Source organism: Peromyscus eremicus, chromosome 15, assembly GCF_949786415.1.
Source record: "Peromyscus eremicus chromosome 15, PerEre_H2_v1, whole genome shotgun sequence".
Classification (NCBI taxonomy): domain Eukaryota; kingdom Metazoa; phylum Chordata; class Mammalia; order Rodentia; family Cricetidae; genus Peromyscus; species Peromyscus eremicus.
In genome coordinates, this window is record NC_081431.1 from 60824504 (window position 1) to 60841631 (window position 17128).

At 46.5% G+C, this 17128-nt stretch overlaps 1 protein-coding gene across 1 annotated transcript; it reads right to left on the reverse strand.

Moving 5' to 3' along the window:
- Positions 1 to 600: 600 nt before the first annotated feature.
- Elk4 (ETS transcription factor ELK4) lies at positions 601 to 16917 on the reverse strand. The gene is made up of 5 exons (XM_059280907.1): positions 16797 to 16917; positions 9990 to 10205; positions 7544 to 8413; positions 6507 to 6623; positions 601 to 897 (listed from the first exon to the last, which is right to left on the reverse strand). Exons 2-5 carry the CDS (start codon positions 10194 to 10196, stop codon positions 799 to 801), a joined length of 1293 nt encoding a protein of 430 aa, XP_059136890.1. The 5' UTR covers positions 10197 to 10205; positions 16797 to 16917; the 3' UTR covers positions 601 to 798.
- Positions 16918 to 17128: the final 211 nt, after the last annotated feature.

The following is a 17128-nucleotide window of genomic DNA, read 5'->3' on the forward strand; positions in this document are numbered from 1 at the left end:
TGACAGGTTCAGACGAGATCACAGGTATAGCACAGAGATCCCACCCAGGATGAGTGCAAACCAGATGCTTTTCTATGGAGCTATCATGTCAGAGCTCACAGCAAAACAGAGGCTCCCCATGGTAACACTCTATACTCCTAAGACTAGGAATGATTCTTTCTCCCACTGTTCATGAGCAGCTCCCTTCAGTCATTCAACAGAGCATACTTACTACTAAATATACTACCAATTTTGTTTAAGTAGTATTTTTATCCTTTTGAGACAGTCTCACTATATATATATATATATATATATATATATATATATATATAGCCCAGGCTGGCCCTCAACTCTTGGTGTTCTCCTGCCTCAGCTTCCCAAGTGCTGGGATCACAGAGGTGGGCCATCATACACAGCTAACAAATACTTTTTTTAAATAACAGATTCTAAGCATACTTTTTCCCCCTGGCCCAAGAGTCCTAACATCCAGGACCCGTAACTTTGTTCTCGAACTTTCTTGCAAAACAAAGCTGCTAAACCCCAACAGACCAATGTTTTTTTGCACAAAGCTTAAGAAAATAAACAAAAAACAGCAATAACAACAACCTTTTAAAAAAGAAGTGAGGTGGAGTTTGGACTCCAATTAAGGCATTTTTATACAGTCCAACTTCGGAGAATCCTGAAAAGGCTTTCAACAGGCAATGGGAAAATTACAACAGTCTGTATGAGCACTGCAGAATTTGCCCTCATTTCAAACCAAATCACGTTGGACATCTCTGTTTCTTAGTTCCTTGGTCTCTTAGTCCACAACTGCATGGGTTATGTCTTCTGTAGGTCTGGAGAAAATGGGCCAGGAGTGGAAGGTCCGTCCAGGCTAGACAGAGTGAATGGTCCATGACTGTTGAGCACGGAAGGAAACTGAGGAGACAAAAGCAGATCAGCATCCTATTACGACCTCTTCTCCACTCTCCGTCTCTCCTTCTCCCCGGGGCAGAACACAAAACACGTCCTCAGGACAAAGGCAGTGACTGTGTATCACAGACAACTACAATGGATTTCCATGTTTTGTTTAAATTGATCACGTGTGGGGTAGGGTGGGGTGGTGCACACACAGGCGCCCCGGCTACGTGTGAGGTCAGAGAACTCTGTGAGGGCCCTTCTCTCCTTCCATGTCTGTGGGCTCCAGGGACCAGAAAGGCCGGCAGGCTTGCACAGTGAGTTCTTCACCCACTGAGACATCTCGCAGGCCCAAAAGATGGTTATAGCAAAAACATACAATCAAAAATTTCTTTGTCCTCCAAGAAGCTACTTACAATCGATAGCCCCGCTGGCAAAGGGAAAATCAGTTTTCTCCATGTACTGTCCCTGGGTGTATCAACCAGACTTCAGGGCAGGCCCCATGTCAAGGAGTAGTTGGCCAACACAAAACAGACTCCCTGGGTTTTGTTGCTGGTTTTTTTTTGTTTTTTTTGTTTTTTTTGTTTTTTTTTTCCTGTCTGATTTGTTTTTAGTTTGTTTATTTGACTTTTTTTTTTCCTGTTGGGTTTTTTTGTTTGTTTGTTTTCGAGACAGGATTTCTCTGTGTAACAGCCCTGGCTGTCCTAGAACTCACTCTGTAGACCAGGCTGGCCTTGAACACACAAAGATCCACCTGCCTCTGCCTCCCAAGTGCTGGGATTAAAGGTATGTACCACCACCGCCCAGCTTTCTGTTGGCTTTAAGAGATAAACAGACCCTCTGTTTATTAGACACAGAGAGAGAACGTGAAGTTGAGTGGGTAAGGAAGTGAGAAGGACCTGGGAAGACATGGGGGAGGAGAAAGAATATGAACCAACTATATTGTATAAAACATGTTTTTAATAAAATTTTTTTTTTTAAAAAAATGTGTTTGTCCTAACAATGCACAGACTAACTCTTTCTAATCTACCTCAAAGGAATGACAACATTTACTCTAATGACATCCTGGTATACACCCTTACACAACGTCAAAGAGTTAGGAAACGTGTATGGGCGTTAGGAAGTGCAGAGAGGCACAGTGGTTACCAGAGCCTCATCCTAGAGAACAGCTGTGACATCTGAGAGCATCTGCACAGTGGTCAACTGCAGGCTGACCCTAGGGACAGCATCGGGAAGAGCCTAAGGGCTCAGATCACTCTCCACTCCATTTCTTCTGGGGAGAACCACTCCCCACATGCGGAAAAGTAAAAATGTAACATAGAAAAATGTCTCGATGCTCTTCCCATGTAATAACATTCAATAATTTAGGAATTGGGGTGAAAAGGCAGAGGACAGCAGTGGTGTATATTCCACAAGCATGCAAAGCCCCAAATTCAATCCCCAATTAACACTAATACCAAAACAAACAAACAAACAAACAAACAAACCAATTGGGCAGAGACAGAACGGCCTCGGGGTGGAAGCTCGTGCTGGGGCCAAAGCCAGAGCCTACCTACCACTGAGCTACTCAGACCCCAGTCCCTAAGATGTTTTTTTTTTCTTTTCTTTTTTAAAATCCAGTGTCTCACTCTGTAGCCTAGTGTAGACTGGGATTCAACATCTCTCTACAGTGCTCTCTACAGTCCCTCTCAAGTGCTGGGACCACAGGTTTGTGCCATCACGCCCAGCTCTCCTTTCTAATTTTTATTTTTTGCAGTACTAGGGCATCTTTCCTTTATAAATTGTGAGATAAGGTCTCATAAATTTGCCCAGGCTGGCCCTTAACTGTCTGCCTTTGGAGTAACTGGGATTACAGGCAGGTGGCAGAAGACTTAGCCTTATTTTATTTTTGAAAGAGTAGATGATTAAATTATAAAATGTAAGAAAATTCCCCAAGGCCAGTCACCGCAGAACAAGCAAATAAACCACATAGAAGAATACCTGTAGTTTATAGTCTAAATGCCTGTTGCAGGATAAAGGTGACATCAGATTATTCAATGCTATTGAATGAGAAAGGCATTAAGTTTTTCTGTATTTCATTTTTACTTTTTTGTATGTGAGGAGTGGTTCTCCCGGGGGGGGGGGGGGGGGGGAATGGAGTGATAAGAGTGATTGAAACCTCAATATAAGACCTTTCCTAATACCTTACGTGGGGAGATAATACAAAATTCATTTCCTAAACTTTGTATTTAAAATGCTGATATAGGCTGGCAAGATGGCTCAGCAGAAAAATGCTGATATGTATCAATTTTGAGAGGTAACTGATACAACATTCTCAAGACTTTCCTCTTAAAAAAAAAAAAAGAGAAGGCTCAGTGGTTAAAAACACTGGCTGCTCTTCCAGAGGTCCCAGGTTCAACTCCTATCTCCCAAATGGCAGCTCACAACTGTTTGTAACTCCAGTTCCAGGGGATCCGACACTCACACAGACATACATGCATGCAAAACACTAATACACATAAAAATAAAAATAAATAAATCATTTAAAACATTTTTTAAAGAAAGTTTTTTAAAAATGTAATTAAAAGCGGGAAACTACAAACAAACAATTAAATTTTAAAGAGAGAAAACCTATGGGCAGAATCTGCCCCCTAGCACGCCTGCTCCAGAGTCAGGCAGTACATATCTCTGTCCTGGGTCCTGTAAGATTATGAAGCTGAAACTGTCTATCAACTTGTAACATTAAAACTATTCCAGAGTCTTAGTGCCACACACTCCCCAGGTGTTTGTGTCAACAATCTACTGCGGTGTACTCTAGGAAAGTATGAGTGCAGCACATGGAGTTGTGAAGAGTGCCCTACACTCAGGAATGAGAACGTCACTGGTTCATGTATTTGCCATGTGCCATTATGATTTTCTGTCCCCTTACCACCAGCAGCCTTAGACACACATCTCCCGTTGCTACTCTGTGTTTAGACAGGATCACACTGTAACTTAGGCTGGCCTACAACTGTGTAGCTCAAACTCACTGTGATTCTCCTCCCCAGTCTCCCAAGTGCTGGGATTACAGATGTGAGGTGCCATCTCCACGCTGCATGAATCCTAAACGGTCTTATAATAAACACCGGAGCCAGATATCGGGTGAAGCTAAAAGATCAGAGGAAACAAGCCACAGCCACTTCTCACCTCGCCAACTCCTCAAATCCTCTGACTGAATGCCTCCGAGTCCTCAGCCGAAAGGCCTAGCTCCTGTCTCCTCAGGCCTCATATGCCTTTCTCCGCCCAGCCATTTCACTTCCTGTCTCAACCTTCCTAGTGCTGGGATTAATGGCGTGTGTGCTGCCCTAATACTGGGGTTAAAGGTATGTGCCACCTCTGCCTGGCTCTGTTTCTCTCCTAGACTGAGTCAATCTCATGTAGTCCAGTGTGGCCTTGAACTCACAGAGATCCAGACAGATCTCTGCCTCCTGAGTGCTAGGATGTGTTGCACAGAATTATTTCTCATCTTGTACCTCACATACACACATAGCACAGTAGGATTATATAAGTATAACGTGATGGCACAGGACAAAAAAATCATCGCATGATTCTCTTCTCAAAACATGTCCCCATCATCAGCAAAACACATGTGCTACTGGGGGAGGGCCACTGAGAATGGAAAAGCTTAAGCAGTGGGAAGGAAGGAGGCGGAGAAAGAAGGGAGAGGGTGATTAACCAAAACTAAGTATTTTAAAAAGCTAACTAAAGAATGTGATTTAAAAAAAAAAAAAAAAAAGCAGTTTGAATGAAGATACCTTGCATGAGTGAATAATGTTGTTCCCAGAAGTCATGGGCTATTAAACAAATTCCAGTGCCAAGTCTGGGATATTTCCTTATGAGTATCATGGAGTCCTCAGAGGCCCTCAAGACAATGTAGACTCTTGCTACTGCTCTTGGTCGCCCAGCAGTTGCTAAGACCTATTGCTAAAGACACCTCACACTCTGGTTGCAGGTCAGAGAAATCAAGCTGGAACGTACCTAGAAACTTCCTCCCTGATGGCTAGCTTTCACAGTGTTGGAATACGGCCCTGGATGAGAAAAGCCACCAGTACTATGACCTGGTGGTGGATCTCACACGCTGAATACTGACCTGCCAGGCAACCTGTAGCCACCAATGATCTAACATCAATATTACAGGAGTAACCAACCACTTTTTTTTTGGTTTTTCGAGACAGGGTTTCTCTGTGTAGCTTTGCGCCTTTTCCTGGAACTCACTTGGTAGCCCAGGCTGGCCTCGAACTCACAGAGATCCGCTTGGCTCTGCCTCCGAGTGCTGGGATTAAAAGCGTGTGCCACCACCGCCCGGCAACCAACCACTTTTTAATTAGACTGAAAGCCAGCTCCACAAGTGCAAGTCCATGCCTAGTACTGTAAACCTGGTCAAAGGCGACAACTGGGGTGCTCACAGGCCTTAAGGGGACCTAGTGTTATTGTTTTACTAAATGGACATGTTGTCAAATAGCCTTCTAAATATAACCTTTATCGCAAGAGATGAATGCAGCTCTCAACTCTCATCAGAGAAGCTTTAAAAAAAAAAAATTATGTGTCTCTGTATGTGGATTTGTACATGTGAGTTCAGGTGTCCAAAAAGGGTGCTGGGAACTGAACTCTGGTCCTCTGCAAGGGCAGTGCACACTTTTAACCGCTGAGCCACTTCTCCAGCTCCAAAGAGGCTCCTTTTTGCAGTAAATGATGGTTAATTTTGAGATTCACCCTGGTCAAAGTGCAGCAAACAAGTGTCTGTGGCGAGCTCAGCCATGAATGGGGCGTCTATAGTACACATGCGCACACCCCCCCCAAGACTCAGGGAACACTGTGGAAGAGGGGCAGAGAGAGTTTAGGAGCCAGAGGATGGGGAACAGTCTGTGATCCTGTCTTCCCAATATGACAAGGCATTGTACTCCTCAACCCACAGCAGCTGGGGTTGCTCAAGATCAAGCAAAATCAAGCAAGTCAACATTCCAGCAAGGCTAGAGGAGGAGCGCCTGAGGCCCATCCTAGCTGAGGAGCTGTAGTTTGGAGCTGCTGGCTGAGGAGGATTCATTTGCTTCAGGGGTGTAGCCCCAGATCCAGTAAATAAGCCCGTATCTACTCATGCATAGACAAGTAACCCTAACCAAAAAAAAGAGAGACATGAACACGGGAGGAGGAAGTGTTATGAAGAGGGAGGAAGAAGGATTCCAAAGGGAACAGAAGGGGTGTAAGCAAGGGGACTGGGTTGTGTACGTGTGTAGGTATGTAATTCTGATCGAAATGCATTAAATGTATCCTCATCATGACTGTGTGTGTACACACATTAGTGTATGCACACAGACTGTCTGACTTACAGTGGTTTAACTTAACACAGCACAAAAACATGCCGTATGCATTCAATAGGAACTGTGCCTTGCACACCAGTATTTTCCTGGGCTAGCAATATGCACTAGGAAAGTTTCTTGCTATGCTGGGCAGCAACTGAGAGCCACAGCCCCCAGTCACACACTGCATCACAAGGAAAGGCAACCAGTGCTCTGCAGTGGTGTGTGACAATGACACTGAGCAGTGCGACACCACCTCTGCCCACTTCTGCAGTTAACGTTCCCCGATCACAGAAGGCACACTGGGTAATTTACCTGGAAAAGCGTATTAGCACCTTGCAGTCTGGCGGGGCTCAGGGGAGCAAATGGGCTGAGAGTACTCCAAAAGTGGATACTGGAGAGCAAGGGGCTCGGAGTCAGCAAGATGGGCGTCTGCAATACACAAGAAGATGGCTCAAGGGCTTGCCAGGATTGTGCCCTAGCATTCCAAAGACACAAACAGAATCCACACACTATGCTCTTCTCCTCCCCAAACATCTCTAAGCCCAAAACTTTCTCATGATGAAAAGCTCAGAAATCATTATATATTTATAACCTAGGAAAGACAAAGGTCACCACAATCACTTTAGAACCTAACTTCTATAGGGTCTTTGCAAACTAGAAAGCAAACCTAAATTTGGGTACAAAGGGCAACAGCTGAGTACCTATAATATCAGACCATCTGGGGTGATCTTATTCAAAGGCTCTCCAAGGGGAGCAAGATCATAATGTATAGGTAAGCTGACTACAAAGCCCACACTATTCCTTCTCTCAAGGCTCTCAGTCACTTGTGTTTTCTCTCTCCTAAGACAGCAACAGTTTTAAGGGAGCCCCTGAAGTTGCTTTCTTTAGGAGGAGGTAGAAAACCTTGCAAATCAATGACTTCTGCTTTACTTAGAGAGGGTCTCATGTAGCCCAGGATGGTCTCAAACTGGCTATGTAGCCGAGGATGATCTTCAACTTCTGATCTTCCGCCTCTACCTCCTGAGTACTGGGACTCCAGGTATGCGGCCCCACGCCTGGTTTATTCAATGCTGGGGATGAAACCCAGGGATTTGTGCATGCTAGGCAAGCACTCTAACATCTGAGCTACATCCTCAGCCCAAGAACAATGAATTTTAAAAGATGAAATGTCAAATGGCTTTTGTTTTGCAGATTCTAGTTAAGGTAAGGAAATGAGTCTCACAGGTTTACACATAACCTTTCTAAGACAGCCCTACTTAGCAGATATTTAATTGTGCAGGTATAAGCTCCTGATACAGTTTAAAAGATGAATAAACGCATTCACACTTGAGAGGAAGAGAGCAAGCTACCTGTGAAAAAAGTGCTGGTGTAAGAGACGCTGTTGGGAGAGACGGGCTTAAGATCCCCAGGGGGCTGGGGTCACTGCCTGTGACCACAAGGGCGGGCGTCAGTTCTAACCCTTTGGGCTTCTTGGATCTTGATGAGTTATTTGTTTTGTCCTTTTCTGGCAAAGCTGAATCCTCATTTTTAGGCTCCAGTGACAAGTTCTCTGGAAGTTCCATTGGCTGAGAAGCCACTGAGTCAATGTCTGTGTCGATGTCTGGGTTAGAACTCAATGGTGGAGAAGGCGTCCTAGGAGGCTCCTTTGGAGGGAGGGGTGCGGAGGGGACTGGAGAGGCGGGGTTAAAAGCAGTAGCCAGAATGGATGCAGAGGCCGGGGCTTCCAGAGAGGGTAGTGTGGGAGAAACCAGGGTCTCCAAAGCTTGGATAGTTTCTTCAGAGGACGGAGAAATACTCGGGCTTGTTGAAAAGGTAACGGCAACAGGTTCGATGGGTGGCTTTTTGGCAGGTGTGGTTACAAACTTGATGACAGATGCTGCTGGCTCCTGAGTTTTCTTCTCCGCCAGTTTTTCAGCTGGATTCTCTATCTTTATTGACTTGAAAAGCTTCTTATTGGAGGTGTTCAGAGAGTTGAGAGTAAATGAAGAATACAAACCAGAGTGTATGTAGTCGTTGCGACTAGATGTCTTGGCTGCAGGCTGGGGCGCCCGCTCCTTTCCCCCGCTCTCAGCATCTTTGGAACCGCTGGCTTCAGTGGAATTTAGAGTTTCACAGTCTCCCTCGATCCTGCCTACCGTCAGAGGATCCATTTTCAAAATCTCCGGATAAGAGACGAACTTATACACAAACTTCTGACCATTCACTTTTTTAATGATGTTCTGTAGACAGAGAAGACAAGCATTCTTAAACTTTCTTATAAATTTACATCTCCTAGTGCATGCAAAAGGGAACCCAGTGAAGTGCTCTATTTGAGAACTAGGCATAGCTTTTAAAAAGCTTCAAAAGCATCTACACTCTTCTCCCCAGGCCAAACACAGTCCCTGCTAAAGCAGTTCAGGGCCTCCGCAGCAACTGGACTAAGATAAGATAGCACATAGGAAGGAGCCGAGGCTGGGACTGTCTGGCCCTCTCCATCCAACACCTGTATGAAGTCAGAACTCGCTGAACTCCAGTCTCCAAACAGTCCCAGTGGTGTAAGCCATAAGCATTCCGAGGAAGCTAAGGGGTCTCAGCACATGACAGCTGTGAGCTCCCTACTGCAGCTGGGAAGGTCAACCACTGAAAGGTGGAGAAGACAGCTCAGACTCTGACTCTAAGTCTACTCTTCAGAGGTGTGTATTTCTCTCCAGTGCCCAAGAAAATATTCCAAAGTCACAAGGTATTAGAAGTTATAATTTCGGGCTAGAGAGATGGCTCAGTGGTTAAGAGCACTGACTGTTCTTCCAGAGGTCCTGAGTTCAATTCCCAGCACCCACATGGTGGCTCACAACCATCTGTAATTAAAACTGGCGCCCTCTTCTGGCCTGCAGGCAGAACACTGTACATAAAATAAATAATTTAAAACAAAACAAAACAAAAACAAAAAATCTTGTCCTTGACCTCCACAGACATGCTATGGCCCCCTCTCTCCCTCACACACACATAAAATAAACTTTAAAAAATTTTAAGTGTAATTGAAACTAAGAAATCAACTCTATTTTAAATAGCTACTCTTGCTGATCTAGAATCCATGGTAATCCTCTTGCCTCAGCCTCTTGTGTGCTAAGTTACAGGTGAGCCACCATACCTGGAGCAAAAGCTATTCTTTTTTTTTCCCAAGACAGGGTTTCTCTGTGTAGACCTGGCTGTCCTGGAACTCATAAACCAGGCTGGCCTCGAACTCACAGAGGTCCGCCTGCCTCTGCCTCCCGAGTGCTGGGATTTAAAGGCATGCGCCACCACCACGCCAGCAGGCTGGCAATAGCTCTTCTTTAAGGTATTAAGGAACTGTGGGGACGGCTCAGCTGGTAAAGTGTTGGTAATGCGAGTGTGGTGGGCAGAGTCTGCTGCCCTGCACCCACGTAAAAAAGCCAGCTATGGAGCACCTACCAGTGCTGGGTGGCAGAGACAGGGGCCTCTGGGGCCTGCTAGGCAGTCTAGACAAATCAGCAAGATCCAGGTTCAGTGAGAGACCTCGTCTCAAAAAAACACCCCCCAACAAAAAACCCAAAGCAATTGAGAACAACACCTGTTGTTGACTTTTAGCCCCCACGCACACATACATACATGCATACACAGGTGCACACGTGCCTTCACACATGGGAACACCACATACATTCATGCACACACAAAAATTTCATCCTATTTAAATTGGACTAAGTAAACCGCATTCGTACTCAGCATCTCAATGAGACAAAGGATGCATTCTTGTTTTGAGGGTCTCTCCATAGCATCAGGGTCGGGGAAGGTATTTACCTTTACATAGTAGTATCTCAGGGCTCTGCTGAGCTTGTCGTAATTCATATTGGGCTTGTTCTTGCGAATGCCCCAGAGACGCGCCACCTCCTCGGCCTGCAGAAGCTTGAACTCGCCATTGTTAGACGTCCAGCAGATCATGTGCTCATTCTGAGGCTCCTGCAGGAGCTGAAGAAGGAACTGCCACAGAGTGATGGCACTGTCCATAGCAAGGGGCTGAAAGAGCATACGGACAGGTAAGACAGTCACTTCCCGCCAGCAAGCACTGTTGCTAAGTGTCTAAGTGTCCTGCACACTCCTGCAGGATACATACTACTCCTATCACCACCATTTCACCTATCAGGAGATTAACACAGGGCTAAGTATCAAATGCTAACACTAAGAAAAGCCTAGGCAATCTGAACTGGAGTCCACATTCTTACATATGCTATACTACTTAGGTTTTGATTTGATGGTGTCGCCTGTGTGGCCTCGGCTGGCCTTGAACTCAGTTTTCCTGCCTCAGCCAGCCAAGAACTGGGGTTAAAGGCGTGTGCCACCGCCACCCAGCAAGGAATCTTTTTTTTTTTAATATTTTATTTTTATTTTGAATTATGTGTATATTTGTGTCTGTGTGTGCATTTGTGGACATGACAGAGGTGCCCACAGGGGCCAAAAGGGTGTCAGATCCCCTGGAGCTGGAGTGCTTGACATGAGTGTTGGGAACCCATCTCACATCCCCAAAAGCAGTACATACTCTTAACAGCTGAGCCAGCTCTCCAGCCCCTGGCTTCAGAAGTCTTACGTACAGCTGGGTATGGCTCAGCAGCAATACCCTGTGCATGCAGGAGGCCCTGGGTTCCATCTCCAGCATGACAGCAGAAAAATGTTACCTTAAAAACAAGCAGCTTTCAAGGAAAACAAAGCTAGTTCCATAAGTGATAGGAGCGAGCTAAAGACTGGAAGTCAACAGAGGGTCAGTTCTTAACTTTGACCTTTAAAGTCCTATTGCCGCATTCTCTCAGAAGACCATTTCAGTGTCTAGCTAAATGAGCCAGCCCACTGTGTTTATCTGACAAGATGTGTGTCTCGGGGTGTCTAGGAGGCTGAGGTAGAGGGAACAATTTGTTTCTAGTCCAACTGGTATTTCTCCTCCAAATAGTAAGCATCATGGCAGGATAGTTTACATACAAATTGACAACACTGAGAATTCAAAAGAATGTTCCACAATTCAATCTGCAAGTTCTGTTGCTGTTCACAGCCTCAAGAGTTTCTTCTTTTTATTTAATTAGTGATCAGGACAAGAACAGAAGAAAAAACCTTCAATATTGGGGTCTTCCAGTTCGGGCCAGTTCTCAATTCCAGCAAGCCTGCCGCTGGAGCTGGCTAATCCTGTGCTGTGGGACTGTCCAGCACACTGCAGCTGGTTCAACAGCACCCTGGCTTCCGCCCACTAGACATTAGTACCCTGGCCACTGAGACCATCTCTACAGTCAAATGATCCCAGCTGACAACCACTCTCCCAGACAGCACGCAGCAAGGTAGTGCTCTCACGGGGACATTTTCCTCATAGAACTTCATGGGAAGAACTCCTTCCTTACACAGCAGCTCTGACCGGATCAACATAAGTTTATTTATATGTGACAAAGTGACTGAATGTCTTCTAAAAAAATAAAAAATAAATCAGAAAAACTCTCTCTTCTCTAGGAATGAAATCCCAGCAGGTCAGAAGAGGGTTTGAAGACAATCAATTCTATTGAAACACCACAAAGACAGGCAAATTGGACTACATAGAAATTGTAGACTGCTCTGTGAGTACCAGCAAGCCCAAAACAAACCCCCAAACCCTCTCACAAATCATGTGTCATAAAAGGAATTTGCACCCGAGTAGGTAAACAACTCTTATGGCATAAAAAGGAAAGCCAGGCACAGGAGTCTCTCCAGAGAAAAGCTCAAAATAGCCAATAAGCACACAGAAAGATCTCCCCATCACTAACAATAGGGACTGGAACTCAAAAACAAGCAAAAACCACCACATGCCCATTATACCCAGAAAGAGCAACAAGAAGCCGGCACAGACAGAAACTGAAACTCACACGTTGCTGGTAGAAATTTTAAATGCAATGCCTCTACAGCTAAGTTTACCATGTGACCCATACACACCTAGATAACGGAAACCTATGTTCACAGAAGAACTTTAATTCCAGCACAGGAGGCAGAAGCAGGCAGATTTCTATGAGCTCAATGCCAGCCTGGTCAACATAGCAAGTTCTAAGCCAGTCAGAAACGCATTGCAAATCTCTGCTTCAAAACAAAAAACAAAACCAGAAATGTTCATAATAGAATTATTCATAAATCCTAAGAATAAAATGAATTCAAATGTCCATCCAACTTATGAATGGAATGATAAAATATAGTACATTCATATGTTGGAATATTATTCAGCCATTAAAAGGAATCAAGAGGGGTGGAATGCTGGACAAGCAATGAGGGCCTCGTTCGAATCCCCAGAATCTACATAAAGCTGTAGTGAACATCTGTAACCCCAATGCTCCAAGGAAATGTGAGTGGGCAAGAGAATCCCTTCAAGCTTGGGGCCAGCTGGGTGCAGTACATGGTGGCAGAAGTCTCATACAAGGCAGAAGGGGAGAGCTAACACCTGAGGCTGTCCCAGTACATTATGCTACACACACACATACACACACACACACACACACACACACACACACACACACAGATAAAAATACCATTAAGTTTAAAGCAGGGGGAGGGGGACGACTCTGGATAACAGCACTTGCTGTGCAAATGTGATGTCTTAGGGTTTCTACTGCTGTGAAGAGACACCATGACCATAGCAACTCTTATTAAGAAAACATTTAATTGGTGTGGCTGGCTTACATTTTCAGAAGTTTAGTCCATTATCATCAGGACGGGGAGCATGGCGGTGTGCAGGCCTATGCGGTGCTGGTAGCTGAGAGTCCCACATCTTGCAGGCAGCAGGAAGTCAACTGACTCACTGGGCGCTATCCTAAGCATAGGAGACCTCAAAACCCGCCCCCAACAGTGACACACTTCCTCCAATAAGGCCACACCCACTCCAACAAAGCCACACCTACTAACAGTGCTGCTCCCTATGAGATTATGGGGGCCAATGACATTCCAACTACCACGCCTGACAACCCGAGTTTGTTGCCAAGAACCCACAGTGGAAGGAAGGAACTGATTCCTCACATTTGTGTACACACACGCGCACACACACACTTTTTAAAAAAAAAAAAAAAGGTACGCCGGGCGGTGGTGGCGCACGCCTTTAATCCCAGCACTCGGGAGGCAGAGCCAGGAGGATCTCTGTGAGTTCGAGGCCAGCCTGGACTACCAAGTGAGTTCCAGGAAAGGCGCAAAACTACACAGAGAAACCCTGCCTCGAAAAACCGGAAAAAAAAAAAAAAAAAAAAAAAGAAACCAAGTACTGACAGCACAGATGAGCCTTGAAAACCTGACAGATGTGCAAAGCGCCAGCCACAAAGGGCCGGTGGATGGCTCCAATGAGATGAAGTGTTCAGACCAGACCACTCCACAGACAAAAGAAGATCACTGTGGCTGAGCCACTGAGGTAGGTGGAAAAGCACGGGGTGGAAGGAGCAGTGAGTGGGGAGAAAACTGGAGAATGAAAGCAGATGACCACAAGGCTTCTTTTAGGGTGCTGAAAACGTTCTCAACTAAGATTGCAGTGACTCCACTGTGTGTGCATTAAAAAGGACTCAGCTGTGTGCTCTCGGCAGGTGATGGTACTCCCATGAAGACGTTAAACCAAACAAACCTAACGCAGCCAGCATTACAAAATTCAGGCATGAGAAGACTAAGCCTAACAACACATGACTCAGAGGACAGATTAGAGCACCAGCCAGGAAAATGTCTGGGTTTCTAGAATTGCTCTCCAGCATGAAAATGCCCTCCGTTCGTCTTTAGTTACCAGTTCTGATGCTGTCTGTACAGATACTGAATCCAAAAGCAGAGACAGTAAAATGAGAAAGGAGATGCAGCCCACAATCAGAGTGGATGGTGAAAGGGAGACAGGAATCCCAAGCTCCCTCATCAGCCATGCTCTCCTCTACTCCTGAGAGAAGCCTCTTCTCCGTCCAGCAAGAGCATTGCTAGCATTAAACACCAGAGACCGCAATACCGATCCACAAAGAGCCCGCTCGACATCTTCCCTACAGCTTCACTTAAGCAGAGTTAAAACAATAGCTACCATTTCCATTGTGTCAGGGGAGGAAGTGATCCCTGTCATTGTTTTGAGTTTTCCAAACAGACTTTTTTTTTTGATGATGTCTATTCTTATGGCAATTCTTATTATTAGTATTATTATTATTATTCTTTTTATTAGTAGTTTTCCAATTTTGGCAATTACATCGTAGTCCAGCCTGTTAAAACTACTCATAAATAGGAGCGTAAGGGAAGAACATATTTCAGACACCACCTTCATGTCAAGAATGTCTGCAGGGCCTTGCCTGGTGGCACATGCCTTTAATTCCAGCACACAGGAAGCAGAGGCAGGTAGATCTCTGAGTTCACAGCCAGCATGTTCCAGGACAGCTGGTCTGTTACAATAAACTCAGCTCTCGGGAAGCAGAGAATCAAGAGATCAAGGCCACCCTGACCTATAAGAGACCATGCCTCAAAACAGCAAAAACAACACTAAAAATCTGTAGTGCTGGGGATCAAACCCAAGGTTTCACACAGTAAACATGGCCTCTACTACTGAGCTACAACCCTCAACCCATGAGTCAATTTTGGTGTCAGGCTGTTCTTTCAATGAACTCCTAGATAGACAGTAGAAATTCTTCACTTTAGCTCCTACAAATGTGATATGAATTATGAACTTCAATGATTTCCTCAACTACAATAGAGAACTGTGCTTTGGCATGGTGGTGTACACCTTTAATCCCAGCACTCTGAGGCAAAGGCAGTTGGACCTCTCTGAGTTCTTGGCCAGCACAGTCTATATAGTGAGTTCCAGGCCAGCTCTACATGAGATGCTGTCTCAAAAACAAAACAAAACAAAACCAGAAGACAAGTAGAGGAGAAACAGGCCAGGTGCGTGCCTATAATCCTGGCTATCCTGATGACGAAGCACACGCACGGAGGGCTGATGAAGCCAGCCTGGCTACATACTGACAGACAGGAACAGAAACATACGTGGACAGAGACTTGTCTAATTAACAACAGTTACAGCTTCAAAGGTTTTTTGTTTTGGTTTTCAGTTTTATTGTTGTTGTTTTTCCAGACAGGATTTCTGTCCCTGGCTGAGACAGGATTTCTGTGTATAACAGCCCTGGCTGTCCTGGAACTCTGAGAGACCTGCCAATAAAGTTGTGTGCCACCACCACCTGGCCAAAAGGTTTTTAGAAATATAACAAAGGCAGACTTCAATGGATCCAAATGAAGGAATATGATCGTTGACAGGTTAGATGCTGGCAAAGGTTTAACACTCAAAGACGGATCTCTGAACCACACTGAAAGAGGGTGGGAGTGGGTGGGAGAGGGGCTCAGTGGTGGAGTGCTCCTCTAGCACACTGGCGTCAGATGGCCAACACTGCAGCTAGGCAATGAAAACAGCTGCTACCTTCGCCAAGGAGTGCAAGGGAGAAAGAACAGGGGAGCCTGGGATGCAGATCAGCTGAGGAACACGAGCTGCAGACCCTGGTTTTGATACCCAGCACAAGAAGGGAGGGAGGGAGACAGCAAAGATGAGCCACAGAATCCTACACAAAGGGGGTCTTTGATGTATATCTTTTTTCCTCTTTTTTATGCTGGTGACAGAGTATCATTCACTACACCCCCAACCTCAAATATATAATGGTATCCCAAAACTTAAAAAAGTATTCCCCCAAAATATAATGAACTCCACGTAAGCAGTTTCCAGTTTTAAATAAAACCAAGGATCAAAGAACAAAGAGCTCCTACGGGGGGGAAAAGTTGAATCATACTATTTTAACAACAACAACACTGCCAGCCGGAAATACAGAAGCCTCAAGTTCTGTGCGCAGGGAGAAGGGAGAAGAAATCTGACCCTAGAACGGCACACAGGCAGCCGTTCTGCAGAAAAAAAATCTTACTTAAATGACCTAACCTTCAAATATGCAACGGCTCGAGAAAAAGCCAACTGTGTCTTCTGACTTCACCCAACAAATTCCCCTTATTTTCTGCGGAGGCCTGTTAAAAGATTCCTCGCCCAAAACATGTTTCCAAATGCTTTTTGGAGGAAAAGCTTGCCACGGCTGTACAGTAAGCGAGGAGGGCGGCTGAAAAGGAGAGAAAGAAAAACCCGTGGTGGGATAGACAGCGAGGTTGGGGAAGGGAGGAATGCGGCGTGAAGCCGCACACCCCGAGATCAAAGCGAGGGGAGACGCAAACCTCCGGCCCGTGGGCGAGCCATGAAAGCACTTTCACTTTCCAACTTCCTGCCAATGCAACAAGTTAAAACTGTTCCCCTCCGTCCCACCCAGGCAACAACAACAACAAAAAAAACCGCTGCCACCTTCCGCCTAAGGGACTTCTCACGACCCACCGTGGTGCGGGCAGTGCGGAGGGGGCGCTCGGCAAGCACCTGAGCGCCGCGGGACAGCTCCCTAGGAGAGCGCGCCAGCAGGCCCCGCCCACCCACCGCCAGGCCCCGCCCTCCCCGCCGCCCGGCCCCGCCCCCGCCGCCGCCGCCGCCGGGCGCACTTCCTGCCGCGCCCGCAGCCCCCGCCCGGCCCGCGCCGAAGCAGGCTGCGGGGCGGCGGGGCGAGACCCCGACGGCCGGGGCGTGGGTGTGCCGCTCACCAGGCCGTACGCGGGAAGCCTTCTTGGCCTTGAACGCGGTGCTCGTCTCCGACCGCTCCTCACGCTAGGAGCTCAAGGACGGCGCGGCAGCCAAGGCGACCCCCGCGCCGGGGCCCGAGAAGGCGGCGGCGGCGGCCGAGCCGAGCCAGCCGCGTGCCTGCAGCCGCCCGCATCTCCTGCCGCCGCAGGTCTCGAGCCCCGCCCTCCGCCCCCGCACACGCGGCTGGGGCGGCGATGTGGCCCGTCGGGTTGCCAGTCGCCAGACGCGCGCTCTGCGTTCTCCACACCACGGCCCGGCTCGCCCGTCGCTCCGCGGCCGCCGCCACTCTCAA

Coding starts and splice junctions, on each gene's coding strand:
- Elk4 (XM_059280907.1), bottom strand. CDS start 10,196: ATGGACAGTGCCATCACTCTGTGGCAGTTCCTTCTTCAGCTCCTGCAG. Junction 6,624..7,543: donor CACCAGCACTTTTTTCACAG/GTAGCTTGCTCT, acceptor TGTGTATTGCAG/ACGCCCATCTTGCTGACTCC. Junction 898..6,506: donor GTGCTAATACGCTTTTCCAG/GTAAATTACCCA, acceptor TTGTCTCCTCAG/TTTCCTTCCGTGCTCAACAG.